This window comes from Myotis myotis, unplaced genomic scaffold, assembly GCF_014108235.1.
Source record: "Myotis myotis isolate mMyoMyo1 unplaced genomic scaffold, mMyoMyo1.p scaffold_m19_p_3, whole genome shotgun sequence".
NCBI classification, from domain to species: Eukaryota; Metazoa; Chordata; class Mammalia; order Chiroptera; family Vespertilionidae; genus Myotis; species Myotis myotis.
This window is the reverse complement of record NW_023416335.1, coordinates 211,993,577-212,015,677: the sequence shown is the minus strand read 5'-3', so window position 1 is coordinate 212,015,677 and position 22,101 is coordinate 211,993,577. Positions and strand designations below refer to the sequence as shown.

At 48.0% G+C, this 22,101-nt stretch overlaps 2 protein-coding genes across 11 annotated transcripts in view; one reads left to right on the top strand and one right to left on the bottom strand.

Annotated features, from left to right (window-relative positions):
- The window catches only part of SMC1B (structural maintenance of chromosomes 1B), a 59,756-nt gene extending 45,780 nt beyond the window's left edge, over positions 1-13,976 (top strand). Inside the window, exons 19-25 of one of the 2 annotated variants that reach the window (XM_036298319.1) lie at positions 3,863-3,961; positions 5,915-6,071; positions 6,574-6,728; positions 7,762-7,913; positions 10,119-10,188; positions 12,622-12,732; positions 13,875-13,976. In XM_036298319.1, the coding sequence (XP_036154212.1) occupies positions 3,863-3,961; positions 5,915-6,071; positions 6,574-6,728; positions 7,762-7,913; positions 10,119-10,188; positions 12,622-12,732; positions 13,875-13,976 (846 nt within the window). The remainder of the gene's footprint in view (positions 1-3,862; positions 3,962-5,914; positions 6,072-6,573; positions 6,729-7,761; positions 7,914-10,118; positions 10,189-12,621; positions 12,733-13,874) is intronic. The other variant, XM_036298320.1, reaches the window with a different exon arrangement.
- FAM118A (family with sequence similarity 118 member A) overlaps positions 7,786-22,101 on the bottom strand; it is a 35,476-nt gene continuing 21,160 nt past the window's right edge. For 8 of the 9 annotated variants that reach the window (XM_036298326.1, XM_036298328.1, XM_036298325.1 and 5 more), the window contains 2 exons: positions 21,634-21,711; positions 16,551-17,047 (listed from right to left, as the gene is read on the bottom strand). In XM_036298326.1, the coding sequence (XP_036154219.1) occupies positions 17,028-17,047; positions 21,634-21,711 (98 nt within the window). In that variant the 3' untranslated portion in view covers positions 16,551-17,027. Of the gene's footprint in view, positions 15,083-16,550; positions 17,048-21,633; positions 21,712-22,101 lie in introns of those variants that run through there. The other variant, XR_004965905.1, reaches the window with a different exon arrangement.

Genomic DNA, 22,101 nt, shown 5'->3' with positions numbered 1-22,101 from the left:
CTGTTTAAAGGCAGGGTCATGCCCTAACTGGTTTGGCTCAGTGGATAGAGCGTCAGCCTGCGGACTGAAGGGTCCCAGGTTTGATTCCGGTCAAGGGCAGGTACCTTGGTTGCGGGCACATCCCCAGTTGGAGGCATGCAGGAGGCAGCTGATCGATGTTTCTCTCTCATCGATGTTTCTAACTCTCTATCCCTCTCCCTTCCTCTCTATAAAAAAATAATAATAAAATATTTTTATAAAAATAAAGGCAGGGTCATTTTAGAAGAGGTTCATTACGGAGCAGGGGAGGAGGAAGCCGACTTAGAGACTGACTGCTGAGTGAGCGCTGTGGGTCCTGTTGCTCTTTCAGTTGGCAAACCTCCAGTCATTCTCCACCTTGCCCGCCAGGAGTGTGGAGTTATTTACTGCTGTATTAGCTTGAAACACTTTCATGTTCAGTGAGGTGTGAAGACCTTAGGCTGGACTAATACTGAATTATCTAAAAAGAAAAAGGGGTAGTTTTGTTCCACTTTGTGCTGGTCAAGCCACACCGGAGTTCTGCACTCACTTGGTGAAGCATGCTGCTTTGTGAGAGCAACGTGACCGGGGAGTGAGGAGGCCCAGGCCTCCTGCGGAAGGTCTTAGCGCCGAAGCAGGATCACACGGGCCATGGTGGAGGCCAGAGTCAGGTTTCTGCAGCTGGGGAATTTCTACTAGAAAGATGGGCGGCCTGTCATGGCGAGTCCCTGATTAAAATGTCGTCAGGGAACCAAGATGGCGGCATAGGTAAACACCGGAGAATGCTGCCTCGCACAACCACTTCAAAAATACAACTAAAAGACGGAACGGACATCACCCGGAACCACAGGAAAGCTGGCTGAGGGGAAATTCTTCAACTAGAAGGAAAGAGAACAGCATACCGAGACTCAGAGGAGGCGCAGTGCGGAAAATACAAAGGTGCGGAGGTGCGCGTGGAGCGGGCTGGTGGCTGAGGGCGCGGTTGTCGTTTTCAATCGGGAGGGAGGCTCAGGCCCTGAGCTCCAGTTCTGGGCAAGTCTCTAGGGACCCAGACTCAAATGGGAGAAGCAGGACTGTCTGGCATCGGTCGGAACGCAAGGGCAGCTTTCTCTCCGAGGTTTGCAGCTGTTGCTGGGACTCTGAGAGGCAGAGCCTCTGGGGACAGGACTGAGAGCAGCCATAACTGCTCCCTATGCCCGCCCTGTGGATCCCATGCTACCTGCCCTGCCCAAGCCCTGCACAGAGCCATTTGCCGGATAGCCTCAGGCAAAGGCTAGATTAGCACCTCCCCAGAGGACAGAAGTTTTCCCACTGCAGACACAGCTGACTCTCACAGCCAGTTGGCCTGGAGGTCAAATCCCCCCAGTATTAACTACAACAAGACTGTGCACAAAGACCCCTAGGGGGTGCACCAAGAAAGCATAAACAAAATGCGGAGACAAAGAAGCAGGACAAAATTGTCAATGGAAGATATAGAGTTCAGAACCACACTTTTAAGGTCTCTCAAGAACTGTCTAGAAGCTGCCGATAAACTTAATGAGATCTACAAGAAATCTAATGAGACCCTCGATGTTATGATAAAGAACCAACTAGAAATTAAGCATACACTGACAGAAATAAAGAATACTATACAGACTCCCAACAGCAGACCAGAGGAGCGCAAGAATCAAGTCAAAGATTTGAAATGCGAAGAAGCAAAAAACACCCAACCGGAAAAGCAAAATGAAAAAAGAATCCGAAAATACGAAGATAGTGTAAGGAGCCTCTGGGACAGCTTCAAGCGTACCAACATCAGAATTATAGGGGTGCCAGAAGATGAGGGAGAGCAAGATATTGAAAACCTATTTGAAGAAATAATGACAGAAAACTTCCCCTACCTGGTGAAAGAAATAGACTTACAAGTCCAGGAAGCACAGAGAACCCCAAACAAAAGGAATCCAAAGAGGACCACACCAAGACACATCATAATTAAAATGCCAAGAGCAAAAGACAAAAAGAGAATCTTAAAAGCAGCAAGAGAAAGAAACTCAGTTATCTACAAGGGAATACCATACGACTGTCAGCTGATTTCTCAACAGAAACTTTGCAGGCCAGAAGGGAGTGGCAAGAAATATTCAAAGTGATGAATGCCAAGAACCTACAACCAAGATTACTTTATCCAGCAAAGCTATCATTCAGAATTGAAGGTCAGATAAAGAGCTTCACAGATAAGGAAAAGCTAAAGGAGTTCATCACCACCAAACCAGTATTATATGAAATGCTGAAAGGTATCCTTTAAGAAGAGGAAGAAGAAGAAAAAGGTAAAGATACAAATTATGAACAACAAATATGCATCTATCAAGAAGTGAATCTAAGAATCAAGTGAATAAATAATCTGATGAACAGAATGAACTGTGGATTATAATAGAATCAGGGACATAGAAAGGGAATGGACTGACTATTCTTGGGGGGGAAAGGGGTGTGGGAGATGCGGGAAGAGACTGGACAAAAATCGTGCACCTATGGATGAGGACAGTGGGTGGGGAGTGAGGACGGAGGGTGGGGCAGGAACTGGGAGGAGGGGAGTTATGGGGGAAAAAAGAGGAACAAATGTAATAATCTGAACAATAAAGATTTAATTAAAATAAAATGTCGTCAGGACGTCTAGTAGTGGCGTGTAATGGGGATGCTGCACAAGGTATTCTGTAGAGCCCAGGATAACAAAGGCACGCGGCGGAAACCGTCCTCCAGAGGGTGAGCAGGAGCCCTGGGTCAGAGTGATTGTCATACACTTGGAGTTGGAGCCTGAGGTGGCCCTTCCCCTCGAGGTGTTCAGACGCAGAGAGAGCTACCTGCCCCTGCCAGGTTCTCACAGGAGATGCTCACGTGCGGAGCCCACACCAGATGACTGGTTCTGAATTTTCTGGGGCCTAAAGCAGCCGGGCTCTTGTTGCGCAGGAGTCTGCAATTCTCACGGCTGCCGGTGCGGCTCATTGTGCTGGCCCATGACCAGGGTTTGAGTAGCAAGTCACCAGGTGACTCATGGAAGTTGAATACAAAATTCGATGTCCAATTACATAAATGGAATGGAGAGATTCGGGGATTCAGTATCACATTTTGTATTCAGGTTCAACTTCTGTGTGAACTGCTTTAGCATATATTACATCAAACGTAGGCAGAATTCCCAAATAGTCTCATTTGTTTTTCAGAGAATATCTAGGAAGAAATGGTGACACAGGTTTCTCTCTTAATTTGTGAATCTTGGTGTTTGGTGTCAGCGCTGCACCGACAGGAAGCCTGCAGCTGAATAAGTGCTGGTTTCTGTGTTCCTCCTTTCTCTCCCTTCCTTCCTTCAGAGGCTAATGCGTGTTGAAACTGAAACAAGTGTCGCCGGGGGTTGCACTAGGCAGTCACAGTGAACACTTGTGCCGAATCCCTTCCTCCACATGCGAGTGGGGGACAGGTCGGCACACACACAAAACGGTAAACATGAACACTCATGGTGGGTGCAGGTCAAAAAAACAGCAGGAAAGAGTTGAGTGCATTGGTGGGGGGAGGTTTGCATCTTAGATGGAGAGGCTGTTGGTGGCCTAAGCAAAGGTAGTTGGTAAGTAGGTGAGTGGCGAAGGGACACAGACATCTCAGGGACTGTTGTCCAGGTGGAGGTCAGTGGGCCGGCCTGGGTGGCTGTGCACCTGCCCTGTGCAGCCGGAGCAGAGTGGGCGCAGGGAGACTGGCACGGATGGCTGGGGCCAGGCCTGCGTGGCCCTGCGGCATCGTCAAGATTTCCACTTCTACTCCGAGCGAGGCAACAGTCAACTGGAGCAGACAGATGAGCGGAGACGGCCACTTCCGGTAACAAGGAAAGGTCTCCTGTGTTTTTCAGCTGGGAACTGAAGCGGAAAGCAGCCAGGCCACAATGGACATCTATGAAAGAGAAGCAGCCATTGAGATAGACTACAGCTCTCTGAGAGAGGACTTGAAGGTAATTGGAAGGTTTTCGTTGTCTATGACCAACAGTATATTGAAAATTTAAATAAAGCAGAATAAGTTTTAGTCCATGGAGCATAAGTGCTGGAGGGGGTAGGTTTCCTAATGGCTTATGAAGAAATCGTGTAGCCGAAACCGGTGTGGCTCAGTGGATAGAGCGTCGGCCTGCGGACTGAAAGGTCCCAGGTTCGATTCCGGTCAAGGGCATGTACCTGGGTTGCGGGCACATCCCCAGTGGGAGATGTGCAGGAGGCAGCTGATCGATGTTTCTCTCTCATCGATGTTTCTAACTCTCTATCTCTCTCCCTTCCTCTCTGTAAAAAATCAATACAATATATTTAAAAAAAAAAGAAAAAGAAATCGTGTAGATAGGTTACATTTTAAATGTGTGTATCAGCATCTCTGAGTGTTTTGTAGGACACTGTACCATGAAACTCTTGCCAAAGAAGAAAGGTTTCTTGGTCGCCAGCTTTCTAAAAGGCTACCCCCTTCTTGGAGATTCACCATGAGCATGAAAGTCTTTGAAAAGCCCTGCAGTGGACAGAAGGAGCCAGCGTGCTCCAGCATCCTCACTGTCCCCTAGCAGGTCCCAGGCAGTGCCCAGTAGGTGGCGTCCTTCCCAGCTGCGGAGCACAGACCAGGGCAGCTCTGCGCTCTCAGCCACCTGTGGGCGTGGGCGCTCTGCTCTTGGTGTCTGGCTGTCCTGAGGCTGATGCTCTCAGGACGGCAAAGCGACTGCAGCCATTGTTGGCTTTCCAGCCAAAACCAGGACCTTCAGGGGGAGAGGCCTTTGCAGTGGCGCTGTTCTTACCATTAAGGAGGCTTTTCCCGCAAAGCTGCAGCAAGTGGCCCCTCATCACAGTGGCCTGAATTGGGACACATGTTCATTCCTGACCAGTTACCTCCCTCGCACCCCGCCCCAGGCACACGGACCCATGGGGAGAAATGGCTCCGTGGGCTTGCGAGAAAGGCAGAAACGGTGAATGCAGGGGCGCAGAGAGCCGTGTCCTCTCCGGCTTTTCATCTCGTGTGTTCTTCATATGCTTTGTTACATTGTTGGGCTCTGGCCGCACTGTGGTATCTTCAGGCAATCAGAAAAACGCTTTTGTCTTTCCTGTAGTCTACTTAGTGCTTTATTATTTAGAAAGTCCTGCCTACTTCATTATTGAATAAATATATTTTTTCCTCTTTATCGTTTTAATTCATCTGAAATTGAATTTAGGATATGGTATGAAATAATCTATTTTTAAAAAGGTACCTAAGTTAAGCAATTTACTCGACGTTTTTCAAATAATTCTTTTCCCAATAAATTGTCATCTTTATCATATATTCACCACCCCCTCTGAGGGGTGAAGCTCATTTTCCCAGAAGGTCAGGCCTGCACCACCACCTTCTCCCTTTCCTCCTCGCTCAAGCTAGTGCTCTTCGTTGTTTGGCTTTCAGCTTTCGTGATCCTCTCCAGGTGGGTGGGATGGCCCTCCCTGCCCCTCAGTCCCCGTGCTGGCCTGCTGGGGTCCCACATGCTGTAGATGCCGTGTGTGTGTGTGTGTGTGTGTGTGTGTGTGTGTGTGTGTGAGAGAGAGAGAGAGAGAGAGAGAGAGAGAGAGAGAGAGAGAGAGAGCTCCTGAAGGGCAAGTTTGTATTGTTGCATCCTCGGTGTCTAATAGATGGTCAGTACTTTTAAAGAAAGAGTAAATGAAGGTGATAGCTGAATTGTTGCTTTCTAGACAGATTAATATGGAGGTGAAGCACATTCCAAGAGAGCAGTGTCTGTAACACCAACTGAAGCCAATGAGCGGGCACAAACAGTGCACCTGAATGTCAGCCTGGAGAGGGCCGTGTGGGAGGGCGGGCGACAGGGCCAGACCCCACAGGGCTCTGTGCCTGATCCCTTAGCGGTTGGGATCTAGAAGGCGTGCTAATTGTTGCTCTTCGCTGCCAATAACAGGCTCTACAATCTGATAAGGAAGTTGAGGCCCACCTTAAACTCCTTCTGCAACAAGTAGCCTCGCAAGAAGAAGTCCTGTTGAGGACAGCAGCCCCGAACCTCAGAGCCTTGGAGAACCTAAAGACTGTCCGAGACAGGTTTCAGGAGTCCACAGATGGTGAACTTTAGCAAGATCATACTCATGGGGGTTTAGCAAGATCATACTCATGGGGGTTTGGGTTTTGATTTCTATAACACTTCTCAGCAGCCCCACCCTGGATTGTACATTTGTTTTTATTATATGTATATTTTTCTTTGTTGTCTTATATTAATATGTACTTTCAATACTGAATCACTAATTGCTTCCCTTTTGAAAAGTGTTCTGCTTTAATTAAAAAACAAGTTTATTGGTTATTTTCGAGCAGGTAATATATTTTATATTAGCATAATAGGCATATTAGATACTGTATTAGAACTTGTCATTATTTTAAAATTCACCCTATCAGAAAAAGGGCTTATCAGTTATAAGAGCCATATTCATGGAGTTAATAATTGAGTTATTTCCCATGTAGATTTTATTCAAGACAATCAAAATCTAATTTAAAAAATAATTTATGCTTTAAAGTTGAAGAGAAGTCCCTCCACGGTCTCTACAGTAAACAACACTGATTCTCTCTTAGCTTTTGAGGCCAGCAGAAAGGAAGCCAGAATGTGTAGGCAAGAGTTTGAACAGGTGAAAAAAAGGAGACATGATCTTTTCAGCCAGTGTTTTGAGCACATCTCAGTCTCAATTGATCAAATCTACAAGAAGCTCTGCAGGAACAACAGTGCCCAAGTAAGTATCTTTTTACCCCAAAATGGCAGTAAAAGCTTTGTGATTGGTAGTGCTTTTTTCTGATGGAAACAGAACCCACCACATTATTTGAGTGACCCACTGACAGGACGAAGGCAGCTGATGAAGACTGGTTATCATTATGGCCTGTGCTCGGTCCCCCACTCTGGCATCGCCAGCCTGGACAAGTCCAGCTCTCTCTAGTCCTGCTTCTTCCCCTGCAGAATGAGTGGGTTCAGTCATTTGGTTTCCAAGTTCCCTTTATTTCTGGAATTGTTGTCTGGTCCTAATTTCATTTCCTAGAACTGAAGTGAGGCGGGGTCACGCAGAGGATCTTGGTAAAGGGCTGATCTGGGCTTACGAAGGTGACCTGAGTAACAGAGGGAAGGGGAGAACCAAAGGCTGGGTTCCAACCCAGTTATGTCCATTGTAATGGTGGTTTCTGCTGGAAGCACGCCTTCCGTTGTCGAAATCCACAGCAAATACTATGGAGTTGAATGTGGAATAAAGATGTAGATTGGGCCTTGGGGACCTGCTTTCGCTCTTCCATGATGTTCCTTTATGCCCGAGAGCTGACCCTAGAGCAGATATTTAGAACTTCAACCAGAAATAATTTACTTAGTTTCAGTAAAGCAGGGCTATAAAAGTCCCATTAACTCTTTGAGGGCAGGACTCATCTGAGTCTACAGTACATGGCCCCAAATAGGTGTTCCATAAATGGTTAATGAATGGACCAGTGAGTGAACCGAATGAAGACTTTTTAAAGACTGGCATGTGCTGCTGTGGCTTGAATGGCAGTGTGGAAGGCCTGATTCTTCGTGTATGCTAGAATGCTTTTCCTCTTCTCCCACCCAGACAACCCTGTTGCCTGTGACTGCATGTAGAGCTAAATACATTATAGGCATTGGTATTTTTCCCAAAAAATGGAGGAAAACCTAACCGATAAAATATTTTTGCAGTTAAGCCTGTTGCAAATCCAAGTTAAAATATACTAATTGCTTTTCTGATTTTGCTAATTAAGTAACGTGTGTTTCAGGCATTTCTTAGCCCCGAGAACCCAGAAGAGCCTTACTTGGAGGGAATCGGCTATAACTGTGTGGCCCCCGGCAAACGGTTCATGCCGATGGACAACTTGTCAGGGGGAGAAAAATGTGTGGCAGCTCTGGCGCTCCTGTTCGCTGTGCACAGGTGAGGTCACCGTGAGCTGTGGGGCTTTTGTATCAGCACAGAAACCAAATGGACCTCCTACAGCAGGCATGTCGCGCCGCAGGCCTCGTTTCTTTGGCTCATGTTAGCCTTTGAGTTTGACATGCTTGTCCTACAGAATCCTGTTAATTGCTTGTCTTTAGTTGTGTTTAGCAGTATGTGAATACAAAACTGTTTTCTCCAGCCAGACAATTCAGGTGATATTTTACGTCTATAACAATTTAGACAGATAATCTAAGAGAAAATTCAGTCTTTAACAGATTTTTATTAAATTTCTATTATCAGTAGCTACTGATATTTTAGATTTATAGAAAGGAGGAAGAAAAATAAATATTTGGAATAGCCAGATGTGACATCAGAATTAAAAGAAACAATAACAAACCCCAATCAAACAAAAGCACACAACTTGTATATTATTTTCCTGGTCCACATTTGGAGATCTGTTTAGTAAAGAATGTTAAGCAAAGTGTTTCTTCTGAAAAAAATGTTTCACCTCTCATTTCCACTGATGGTGGCATTGTTCATAAAATCAATAAAGGAAAAGTTAGCCAACATGAAGGCAATTAACTTTCAGCATCCAGAGCACTAGGCGAAGATCTCAGGAGACGATGCTGCCTCTATCTCATGTCAAGAAGAATAGCATGGAAGTTCTGCAGCTGGTTTTTATTGATCTCAAGAAGGAAGAGGAATAGGCCATTACAGGAAAGAAATGCCATTAGTGCAGGGGGCTTAGGGAAAGCCGATCAGGGTCTAACTGGGAGCTTGTGTTGAGTAAATCTTGCCAGAATAAGATGATTTCTAGATATCACCCCCACCACCCCCACTTATTCAACAGATAAGCATATATTTACTGTGCCAGGTGGTGGTTAGGCATTGGAGAGAGAGCAGAGAACAAAGCAAAATCCATCTCAAAGATAACTTCATTCTAGGCGGGAAGACAGTTGATAAATAAGGTGTATTAACAAATGAATTCTCTAATGTGAGACTATGACAAATAGCAAATGCTATAGGGAGAAAAATTAAAGCAAGGAATGGAGATAGTAGTAGGGAAGGGTTTGCAATATTAAAGAGAGTCATCCGGGAAGGCCTCTTTGAGAAGGTAACAATTGCGCAAAGATACAAAGGAATTAGGGGAGCAAGAATGTAGACATAACGATCAGCAAGTGCAAAGGCCCTGTACGGCCAGAGTGAGCCTGGCCTCGGTGGAGAAGAGACTGTGCAGCAGTGTCAGGCATGGGTTAAGTCCCTAACCTTTAGGGAACTAGTGTTGGACCAGGGTGAGAGCAGAAGGGTCATCAGAGACAAGCATGGGGCATGGAGGAGTCAGGATGGCTCCAAGGGTTCTGGCCTAATCAGCTGGAGTGAAACAGCTGCCATTAACTGAGGACAGGGACACCACGGAAGGGATTCGGTTTGGACAGGCAGGTGAGGCGTTTGATTTTGGATGAGTTTGAGCTGTTTATCAGACACCCGTGTGGAATCGCTGAGGAAGCTGTTAAATGTGTGCAGTGAGAGTTCGTGGTTCTCAGCCTTGGCTGCACATTAGAGTCACCTGGGAATCTTTTTAAAATCCTGATTTCTGGGCCTCGTCCTCCGGAAATTGTTTCTTTGTTACTAATGTTGTGGCCTCACCCCATAACAAAGACACAGAATTTCTGGAGGATGAGGCCCAGAAATCAGGATTTTAAAAAGATTCCCAGGTGACTCTAATGTGCAGCCAAGGTTGAGAACCACTGGTTCAGGAGATTAGAACTCTCAGAAGTGTGGAAGCCATCCACACGTGGAGTCACTTACAACCTTGGGATCAGGTGAAACCACCCAGGGAGCTAATTAGATAGAGGAGCACTCTGAGCATTGAGCCCCCTGGGCACCGGCACCAGCAGTGTTCAATAGAGAGACTAGGAGTTCGCAGGCCAGACTGGGAGGGAGCAGTGAGTAAAGGGGGAGGGGGGAGGGAGAGACCCTGTCACCCTTGACATCAGAGGAACAGGCGGGAGCACCACCCCAGGTACTACCTACAAAGGACCCTTGGAACACAGACTGAGAATTGATCATTGGATTTAGCCATGTTCAGCTCATTGGTGACCTAGACACCAGCATCCAAGAGGATGTATCTGCATCTGGTTAATCCTCTCCTCTGAGTCTTTGTAAAACAAATGGGAAGCGGTAACCTCTCATTTCTTCCAGTTTCCGGCCTGCTCCATTCTTTGTTCTGGATGAAGTGGATGCAGCCCTGGACAATACAAACATCGGCAAAGTAAGTTTCTTTCTGCACTTAATTTCCAACAGGACACCTGGAATTCAGTGTACCCTGAGCAAAAATTGTTTGATAACTGTTGGTTAAAAATCAAATTTAAATTCAGTATCTACAAGCAACATGGTTCAGGGAAGTTCCGTTCAAGATGTAGGGGAGCCTCACAGTTGGGGAATCTGCATGGAGTTGGGGGAAGATTGCAGTGCAGGCCTCTCCTGACCTAGAGGTTGGGACCTTAGAGTCACTAATAGGTCCCGGGGCAAACAGGACCAAATCAGTTTAATAAAGTCCAAAACTAACATCTCTAACTAAAATTTCAGAATTGAAGTTCAAAACTGTCCCCCCTTATATTTATGAACGTTTATCCAGCGGCTGCGCCTGTGCAGGACCGTGTTTTCAGCATTTAAGACGACGAGGGAGCTAAGGAAACAGCTAGCTCTTGAGAGTCCGGTCTGAGGCCAGCCTTGAGGATCAGTGCGGACACAGCCACCTGGGGGGCTCTCAGGCCGCACTTCTTGACATGAGAGTGGTTCAACCATGGACGCATGGACGCAGGACAGAGGCAAATACTGGCAGGACCCATCACTCCCCAGGGGAGGGGTCCCTCTGGCCCGCAGACTCCTTCCTGCAGAGAAAACCCACTTCTGATAGATGACGAGACTCCTGCTTCTCCTTCCAGGCGCGTCCTTCCTCCAGAAGCGGCTGGGCTTTGCATTTACAGCTGCTGATGGACCAGGAGGCTGCCCTGGTCCTGCCGACCGATGTGTTTCTCATTATTCATTTGTAAATTGGTTTACACCTTAGTCCTGTGAGCTTGGTTAGAGAGTCCCCCTTTGAGAGATGCATCTGATCTTGGGGTGCCACTCAGGTTCTGAGTCTCTGAAGCTGACCTCCCCGACTTCTCTTCCAAGTCTGGAAGGCTTGGGAGTTAGGGCTTCCAGGAGCTACAGTCTGAGGCACCTTCGAGTGGCATGAAGGCTGCCTCTCAGCATTCCCAAGGGGCACTCGTCTAACCCACCTCTCTGGGAGCCTGCTCTCTGGACATGTCACAGTGGACATAGAACAGCACAACTTCAGACCCATACACTGGTCCCTGGACCTTGTGGCAGACAGGCAAGAGCCACATGCTGTGCCCTGCCAGACTGTCGGAGAGAATGCTAGGAACACAGAACACCTCGAATGCCAACCAGTCCGCATCAGCTACCTGGAGTCCAGGCCTGACTCATTTGGGAGAAATCGCCCCTTTAAGGCATTTGGGCACTTTGTATCCCCTCTTCTGTTACAGGGGGTGAGGGGACATCTTATTTTGGTAGGCTGCATCTTCTCAGTGGCATTTAGGATGTCCGTATCTTCTTGCAAAATTCAGACGTACTCATGGTATCCCCAGGTACTAGGTCTAACATAAGACCTGTCATCACCTACCCTGTGTATTAAAAGCCTCTTTGCTCCCAGTTTCCCTTAGGGGTGTGCGCTCCTGGCACCCCACTGCGCACTCGGGGCAGTTTTGTAGTATGAACAGCTAAGCAGCAGCTCCACCGCTGCTTGTGATCAGGTTGCCCAACCCTTACCCAGGCAACTTTGCAGGCAAAACGCACGCCCTGCGTCTTTGCATCCTCCCTCCTCTTCTATCCAGTCAGTATCCTGGGACTCAGTCCTGCATCGGATGACTACTGTGCCCCTCAAGTTGGAGTTCCTTCTCTGAGTCAAAAGCAGTTTCCCTCCTCAGGGTTCAGCTCCCTAATGACTCACTCCTCCCTGAAGCTCGCCATTCCTGCCTCCGGTGCTGCGTCCTTAGTATCGTCCTTAGCATCTCGGGTGCAGCCAGGACCAGGGCACACGGAGAAGCCCCCCCTAGGCAGGGAGAGCGGGAGCTGGAAGCGTCTCAGTGAGCTGTGGCTTGGGTCCTAGGTCACCACCCTCCAGGCTCTGAGCAGGTGCTCACTAAGACCCATTTCTGTGCAGACTATCCTGTTCTGCTCGGTCCTGGGAACTGACCTTCCGGAAGAAACCACCTCTCCCCACATGACTGAGTCATGAATACGTCATTGCCATGGATCCCTCTTTCAGGCTTTGAGTTGGCAAAATAGGAAGTTGGAAGTTAAAATACCAGTCCTTCTTCACCCTCATAAACTATCTGAGTGGTAGTTCTTATACTGTTAATAAAGGCTTGCTTTATACCATATTGTAGATAAGGCAGAGTTTTATCCTTAAAAATATTCTTAAAGTTTTAGATCATAGATTTAGAGATATCTTTCCTAACCTCTTATTTTAGACTCTGAGCTATTTCTGTGGTTGGAGTGGGTTTACCAAATTACCAGGGAGGCAAGTAAGTTCCTGTCACCTAAACGGGCAAACAGACCTGCAGGATCACTGGCCCCGGGCCCAGAAACGAGGCCTTCCTTGCTGGTGAAATGTGTGCTTTTTCCTTCCTACCAGGTAGCAAGTTACATCAAAGAGCAGACTCAAGAACAGTTTCAGATGATAATCATCTCCCTCAAGGAGGAGTTCTATGCCAAGGCTGACGCCCTGATCGGCATCTACCCAGAGGTAAAGATGAGCACCCTTCCCGTCCTTTCCTCCTGGAGACTGGAGATACTGCTGGGTTTCTGCAGTGATAACTACAGGCTTACATTATTTTTTAATTAAATAAGATTAAAAGTAACTATTCAGGTATTTTTCTGTGACAGTACAAAGATTTAAGATCTGAAAAGACAAATTGAAAATTACAGAATTTTCTTTATAAAATAACAGCATATTTACACAAAGTAAGCTGTAATACTGTATTCCTATTTCTGTAATGTTTGAATGTTTTAGGCAAAAGCAAATGTATTGTGGTAGAACTAATAAGGAACCATTTATCTTCCAAAAATACCAGAGGGAAAAGCAAAGAAATTGACTGAAAGTTCCAAGTTGTATAGTAACTTTTAGAAGTGAACAAATCTTTCTTAAGCTATTCAAAATACTCGAGGTAATGGAGGATTTCTGATCGTTCCATTTTTGGACAATGAGATGCTAAGATAAAAATTTCGCTTCCTGTGCCTACAAATTGTTGGGGGCCCACTGGAGATGTGCTGCAGTAGAGAAGTGAAAATTCTCACACGGGGTAAGGGAGGAAAACAATCGAAACAGTCTGCCCACCTTAGCGGCTCTGGCTGGGCCTGTCAATCAGACTGGCAAGACAGACAAGCAAGCGGGAGCATCATGGCCGAGTAACCCAAAGGGGTGGCTAGAACGTGGGCTCCTCTCCAGTCTCAGGCCGAAGTGAGGAAAGGAGCAGGGGGAGGGGGAGCAGAGGTGGAAGGCGACCAGGAAAGCATGGTGGCCAAGCCACGTTTGCTCTGCAGATCACATAGGTGCCTTTCGTTGACAGCAGTCGTTAGAGTAGGGAAGGTGTGAATTTAGAAAAGCAGGACTTGTGGCCAGTGTTAGAGCTTTCCCTGCATCTCAGTAGCTCCAACAGTCCACATGCCAGAGCCATATTTTGGCGTGGCACATCCTGATACCCTGTCCAGGTAATACAGAAATGAGCTAATAAAGCTGATGCAATGCCATTGATACCTTCTGAGGTGGCCATACCATATGTTTCCTTTCAAATGCAAGTCCAAATTCACTACTGGCTCTTGTTTTAGGCTTAATAGCACCTTTTCCTTCGTGGAAGGACTAACTTAGCTGTCTGCTCTTCATTTCAGCACGATGACTACATGTTCAGCCGAGTTCTGACTTTAGATCTTTCTCAGTATCCAGACACTGAAGGCGAAGAAGGCAGCAGGAGACAGCGAGAGTCCCGCTAGGGTCCGAGTGCCCCGGCGCAGCTGCCGGCTCTCAGAGCGGATGAGTTAGCTGTGGTCAGGTCATCACTGTTCAGTTCTCACTCTAGCGTTCAAACTGTTGAGTCACCAACTTCTGGAGGCAGCAAGCCTGTGTGCCGTCTGAGAAAGCTGAACCGTTACCAGCAAAGAAGCTGCTGCTCACTTCCGTTAGGAGTGTTTAGGCCCCGCTCCCGTAGGGAAAGTTTCCTGGAAGAGTTAGCTTTGAACGATTTAAAAAAAAAAAAAAAAAAAAAGGTACAATTTTGTTACCATAGTTTCAAGTTCCATTTTGAAGCCCAGCCAGAAAAATTTTGAATTCTACATCCTCTTCACTCTGGTCTTGCCTTGTCCATTTAAGGAACGTTTAAAGGATAGTCTTGGTTTCTGAATATCCTAGTTATAGGGTGTTAACCTGGGTTTTGAGAAATTATTTCAGAGGAACTGATGTATGAAAATATCAATAAAAATACTCTAATTTCAAATGTTTCCAAATTACAGTTTTATAAACAAAAATTTTAAGGTGAAACTGAATTATGTCCACTTCAACGCAATCTGCATTTTCTAAATGTAATTTCTGTTCAGAAGGAAATGAACAGACTTTCCAAGTAACAACTGACTTTGCCATTTCAGTGCATTGTTCCAGGTGGGAAAGACAGTCAGCAGGACTTTACTTCCATCTCAGGACGGAATGGAACATTCGGAGGTGCTACTGGTCTAGTGGAGACTGCGTGGGCCCAGGTGCCACCAAGGAGTAGCTCCTGAAGTAGCGGACTCACTTTCAAACTACACTCACGTCGCATATAAACAGGATGCACTGTGCCAGACGTGCAGTCACAGCCTTGCTCCCTGCTCCTCTGTGAACTGGAGAACAGAGACCACTCAGTCTCCCTGTGTTCCTTGTTTCAGTGCCGGCAATAGCACCTCAATCTCCGACTTTCCTGCCTTGAAAGACATCAGTTTAACACTGTCATGTCCCTTCAGTGCCATCAGAGCTGTGGCCCCTTCCTCTTCCTGGGCTGCCCGTTCTCATAACTTGGACTCAGGCGGCAGGTCCTCAGGCAGCATCCTCGCGTTCCTGAAACCAGCTTCTATGCAAACCACCACACAACAAGACACGGGTTGGAACACCACACTCCAAAAACAAAATAGGAAACAGATAACAGCTAGTTTACACATATTACATGGTTAAGAACCACACAAATATTATAGCACACATGGCACTTTATCTTGAAAATGCCCAGAAGTCGGCTTGTGTAGTGGGCAACGTCGGGTCCAGTGGTGGAAGGGTAGTTGACCTAGTTTCCCACGGACAGAGCCTTACATACGCAAAGCAGGTGTGCGCAAATTGTTCCTCATTCATCAGTCATGCTGCTTTAAGTCTGCATTTTACACAAGGGTTACGGCAGAACTGACTACAGACAGGCTCACTCCTCACGGCAAGACCGCCCCGGCATGGCACTCAGAGTGGCACTTGGAGCTGGTCGTGAGCGGGGCCCTGCCTCACTTTTCCAGGCTTCCCTCCTTCCACGTCACTCTCCCATGTCTGCCCAACCTTCAGACACATCCATCCCTGATCGCACTTTGTGAGTCTTTAAAAAAACAATGTCTAATGTTTGCTTTTCAAACACTAAACACATTCAAGTAATCACTTGATTTCACAGTTGAGTGGCAACTCATGGTAAAAATCCTCACTGAATAAATTAAAACAAGCCTTGTCATAACTGGAGAAAAGTTGAGCACAGAGTTGAAGTGACAGTTTTATGACCAGAGTAGCATAAAGGGTTTGTTTTTCATGCTTTTGAAAGCAGACAAAGGTCTTAGCAGGTCCAGCTCATCTCTACCTACACATCCCAACCTAACGTTTCTAGTTCTTTGTGCCTGTGGGAGTTCCGGCGCCATCAGTGGGGAGTGTCGTCGTGCTTGGCAAGAAGTGTCACATGAAAGTAGGCAGCCTCTAAAGCAGACTGAGCAGGGCCTTTGCCACAGTCACAGAGCAACCGCCCACCACACCCTCTGCCCCAGCACTGCCGGCAGCTGAGCACCTGCCAGCGGGGAAGCAAGACACGGGTGCGGCAGCCCCTTCCCCAGGCCTGCCTGCCTCACACTGCCCCGTCACGTGCCATGGCAGAGAACGCTGGGAGGTGAGAGACTTGGAAAGCTTGGGATTGATACTCTAACTGCAAGTTTAAAACCTGCTCTGCTCCACTTGTAACTTCTCAGTTATCAGCCTCAAGGCGGACTTGCACCGCCCTGCACTGCACCACTGGAAAGGCCCTTTGCCCTCGCCAGCGGCTCAGTGGGTTAGAGCACCATCCTGTGCAGAAGGTTGAGGGTTAATCCCTATTAAACGTACTAACGGAAGGCAACCGATCGATGCTTCTCCCTGCCTCCCTCCCTCTCGGTGAAAAAGAAGAGGCCTCTGGTTCTTCGTGAGGATGCTCTAACGCCTCAGGGACGGACCAGCCGTTCTTTGGAACTAAGTTACAATTACGGCATTCCAAGGAAGCCCTACTGATCAGACATTCTTTTAAAAGACGTATCACTCTCACTGGCAGATTCAACACCTCGAACATTCTTTACTTAACGTAACAAACATACCTTAAGAGTTTTTTCTATGGTAACATGTTTCCGCATAAAAATTATAAAATTTAAGAGTCTAGTTTCTTTTCTCTTTGGCAACTACTGTTGCTTGTAGTCTCCACTGTCCCCTTTATTAGGAAGCCCACCTGACCACGGGCGTGTCGGGGAGCCTGGAGCACCAGGCCCCTCCCTTCCCACCGTCGGGCCCTGAGGTAGTTGTCCGCCAGTCCTCACGGAGGATACCTGAGGTGTGCACTTCACCCCGAGCAGTTAGACACACAGTGGGACTGTCCCCCCTACTCCACGGCCACACCCCACAGGGCTCTCGGGGGGTACATGACGGTTAGAAGTGAGAGGTCCGTGCGAGTCCTCGAACATTCCTCATCGTCCGCTACGGCACTGTGGTCACAGAAGGCTGGTTTTCAAGTTGCAGGTTTGTCGGTTTTAAAGATTTCAAGATGCGCCAGCATCATCTGTTTAAACAGAAAGAAAGGAATACAAGATGTGAGGTTCAGCTCGAAAAAGTATTTGCCATAGGATTTCTAGTCCAGAAAACTTTGTTTTTCTCATGTGCTGAAGACTCAGAAAACGCCTCCATGCTGGGAGCAGTAGCCACTGTCCAGAAATGGCTTTGTGCTGGAAGCGCCACCCGGGGCACTGGGCTTTGTAAGAGCCGTGGAAACCGCCTGTGAACGTGGGTGCTCCTCCCTTCGCAGGGGCAGAGGCGGTGTCAGCACATGTGATGGCGCCTGGTCAAGTGCAGACGGAGGCGGCTGTGGCAAGGGGAGCCCACAGCTCCCCCTCAGCTCTCCCGCCTGCGCAGGATGGCCCGCAGCGCGAAGATGAACCTGGGACTCACCCGCACGCAGGACAGGCCAGCTTCCCGCAAGAAAGAGACCAAGGCCTGCCAGGGAGAAGCTGCTGGGAGAAGCAGGCTGTGGACGCTGCCGGCTCACACCCTGTCCACCAGCAGAAAGCCTGCCGCCTGCAGCACCCCGCTCCGAGTGCCCCCCACGCGAGAAAGGCTGTGTGTTCACAGCAGCAGCAGAAACCCACGGTCCGGCGAGACCACCTCTGGGCCGGCCTCTCACACATCTGCGGCCCTGAAGACGCCGCAGGAAAGGAACACTGGCCACAAGGACACAACTCGAAGACACTAGTCTTGTTTGATTTTATTCAGTCTCCACGAGCTGAATTCACAACCCATAAGACCACAAAGAATTTATCTAAAACGCTATCACGGAGGAACGCTCCCTCTAGCGGCCGCACAGTGACTTTCTACTAAGTGCCCTGAATGTGTACCAAATCGAGGAGAGGCCATGGGAGCTGCTACTGTCCTCCACGAGGTCCCCAGCGCCCGCTCTCCTCCACCCCCCGAGGGACAGAAGACCGTCCACTCTCCAGCCACCAGTCCTACCTTGGGCCACCACCTACCCTGCAAGCAGCCAATGTCAACAACTGCCGTGCTTGTTGACTTCCTCTGGTTGAGTGTCATTTGCATCATTATGAGCCTTTACATCTACAACAGACTATTCAACAGTACGTGGTCCCTGTGTTGTAGAAGGAAATGCAGTGTCGCAGTGTGGCTCAAACATACCCAGGGGGGAGTTTAAATGTGAAATAAATAGGCAACTGACAGGGCACATGCTGTGGAGCTCCAGAAGTTCCTGTGGGTTACTGTGTGGTGTTTAGAGTGTTTTACTGAAATTCCTTATAAAGTAATAAGAAATAAACTGTTACCTGAAAACCCTCCCCACCAATGGGGTTTTCAGAGATGGAGCGAGTCAGGTACCGAGGGAAGCCTCTGTTTTCTTAGAGACCTGAGATGGTATCACAGTCCTAAATAACAGATGCTGAGGCAGAACAACTCAGAACACAAGAGCACCTGGAAACTAGCCACCACGCTGTCAGAATCACTGAACCCAGAGGCTAGAAGGTAACTGTGGAAATCTCGCAGAAAGATTTTAAAAAAATGGAGACAGAAAATGAAAACGAAGACGTTACAGGAGTGGACAGTAGAAATCAGCAGTGGGAGAGAACCAAGATGGCGGCATAGGTAAACACCGGAGATTGCTGGTTCGCACAACCACTTCAAAAATACAACTAAAAGACGGAATGGACAACATCCAGAACCACAGGAAGGCTGGCTGAGTGGAAATTCTACAACTAGAAGGAAAGAGAAAAGCACACCGAGACTCAGAGGAGGTGTGGTGCGGAAGTGAAATACAAAGGTGCAGAGGTGCATGCGGAGAAGGCTGGCGGCTGAGGTCACGGTTGTCTTTTTCAATCGGGAGGGAGTCTCAGGCTCTGAGCTCCAGTTCCAGGCAAGTCTCTGGGGACCCAGACTCATACGGGAGAAACGGGACTGTCTGGCATCGGTCAGAACTCCAGGGCAGCTTTCTCTCAGAGGCACACACAGCGATTGCCGGGGCCTCTGAGGACAGGACTGAGAGCAGCCATACTGCTCACTCCACCCTCCCAGTTGATCCCCTGGGGCTCCGCCCTGCCCAAGCCGTGCACATGCATGAAGGCTTTTGCATATGAAAGGCCCGGCCCTTTGTAATCTGAAAATTACTTAACAAACTGCAGCTGCCCAAGGCCCCAGGGCAACTTGCATTGCTTTACAGCTGGCTTCTGCTGTGTAGCCTCAGGCAGAGGCTAGATCAGTACCTCCTTAGATCCAAGAGCCAGTGTTCCCAGTGGTCAGAGTGGGGCCATCCAATTATATCTCCGCAGATCCATAAGGGACACACTCAGGGGGCAGACTCAGTGAGCATCAAAGCCCCACTGAAGCAAGTCTTGCCCCAGAAGGGTGTCTTCAGCACAGAAGTTCTCCCACCTTAGACACAGCTGATTCTCACAGCCAATTGGCCTGGAGGTCAAATCCTCCCAGTATTACCTACAACAGTCAAGGCTTAACTACAAGACTGTGCACAAAGCCCACAAAGGGGTGCACCAAGAGTGTCCACCTCAGGTAATTGGGGAGGCTGAGCCAGCGGGCCCTAGAGGACACTTAGCACACAAAGCCACTTTATCAACACAGGGAAGCATAAAAAATGTGGAGACAAAGAAACAGGACACAAATGACAGAAATGGAGGAAAGCAAACTACTAGATATAGAGTTCAAAACCACACTTTTAAGGTTTTTCAAGAACTTTCTAGAAACCGCCGATAAATGTAGTGAGATCCTCAAGAAATCTAGTGAGACCCTTGAGGTTGTGATAAAGGACCAACTAGAAATTAAGCATACACTGACAGAAATAAAGAATATTATACAGACTCCCAACAGCAGACCAGAGGAGCGCAAGAATCAAGTCAAAGATTTGAAATGCGAAGAAGCAAAAAACACCCAACCGGAAAAGCAAAATGAAAAAGAATCCGAAAATACGAAGATAGTGTAAGGAGCCTCTGGGACAACTTCAAGTGTACCAACATCCGAATTATAGGGGTGCCAGAAGAAGAGAGAGAGCAAGATATTGAAAACTTATTTGAAGAAATAATGACAGAAAACTTCCCCCACCTGGTGAAAGAAATAGACTTACAAGTCCAGGAAGCGCAGAGAACCCCAAACAAAAGGAACCCAAAGAGGACCACACCAAGACACATCATAATTAAAATGCCAAGAGCAAAAGACAAAGAGAGAATCTTAAAAGCAGTAAGAGAAAGAAACTCAGTTACCTACAAGGGAGTACCCATACGACTGTCAGCTGATTTCTCAACAGAAACTTTGCAGGCCAGAAGGGAATGGCAAGAAATATTCAAAGTGATGAATAGCAAGAACCTGCAACCAAGATTACTTTATCCAGCAAAGCTATCATTCAGAATAGAAGGTCAGATAAAGAGCTTCACAGATAAGGAAAAGCTAAAGGAGTTCATCACCACCAAACCAGGATTATATGAAATGCTGAAAGGTATCCTTTAAGAAGAGGAAGAAGAAAAAAAGGTAAAGATACAAATTATGAACAACAAATACACATCTATCAACAAGTGAATCTAAAAATCAAGTGACTAAATAATCTGATAAACAGAATGAACTGGGGATTATAATAGAATCAGGGACATAGAAAGGGAATCGACTGACTATTCTTGGGGGGGAAAGGGGTGTGGGGGATGCGGGAAGAGACTGGACAAAAATCATGCACCTATGGATGAGGACAGTGGGTGGGGAGTGAGGGTGGAGGGTGGGGTGGGAACTGGGAGGAGGGGAGTTATGGGGGAAAAAAGAGGAACAAATGTAATAATCTGAACAATAAAGATTTAATTAAAAAAAAAAAAAAGAAAGAAAGAAATCAGCAGTGGACAGCAGTGTGAATCCAAGAGGGGGAAGAAGACGGGCATAACCAAGGAAGCCACAGATTGTTCCAGAATGAAGAGACGGGGAAATGGAGCACGGCATACATAAGAATCCAGAAAAACACCCTCATGGAATTCAACACCAAGTGCCCAGACAGGCTGCCCACAGAGCATTGGGAACGGGGTTGCACCAGACCAGCCGTGGGCAAACTACGGCCCGCGGGCCGGATCGGCCCGTTTGAAATGAATAAAACTAAAAAAAAAAAAGACCGTACCCTTTTATGTAATGATGTTTACTTTGAATTTATATTAGTTCACACAAACACTCCATCCATGCTTTTGTTCCGGCCCTCCGGTCCAGTTTAAGAACCCATTGTGGCCCTCGAGTCAAAAAGTTTGCCCACCCCTGCACCAGACCCTCTTCAACAGGAAACCTGGGCGCCTAAGACAGCAGTCACCCTTGGGTGGTGGTGGGGTGACTGAAAAGTGGGGGGTGGGGGGTTCCCCAACACTGCTCTGCGTCTGGAACCGGATGGGATACGTGGGTGTATTCACCTTGTGAAAATTCACTGCTGACCTCACATGTTCTCTACGTATTTTTTTCAGCAACACGTTAATGTAAATGAACAGAAGTGTCTGGAGTGGGTCCCTCGGGCAGTTGGAGTGACAGGCATCTCTCTTCCCTCCTCCCGGACAAGGGCAGTGAGCGGCAGCGCCGGCCCCACCCACAGGCAGGCCCCCTGGGGCCCACAGGAAGCCTGGGTACCTGAGGGCCGGAGCTGCTTAGAAGCTTCAATTCCGTTCTCCTCCAGCTTCCTCTTGGCGCAGTCCTGGCACCCACTCCCTGCGAGGAGAGAGGAGACGCTCGTTAGAAAGCTGCTGCTCCACGCCCTCCACGGAGGCCACACCCGCTCAGCCAAGGGTTCAGGAGGCGGCCCTGGAGGCCGTGGAAGGGAGACAGCAACACAGCCGTGTCCTGCAGACGCAGGGGAACGGGAAGCCGAGCACACAGACGTCCCTCTGTCATTCCTGAGCTGCTGTGATCCCGAACCGCTTTCTTCCTGAACTGAGCCCACCGCTCGGAAGATCCGTGTCTGGGCCACTGAGCCCAGCAGTAGGGAGGCGGGGGCTGCACATGGAGGCCCCGCTCCCAGCTGAGCCTCTTCTGACCCACAAACTGCCCAGCGTGCAGGCCAGAGCCACACTCACCCCAGGAGGCCGCGGGCAGCCTCGT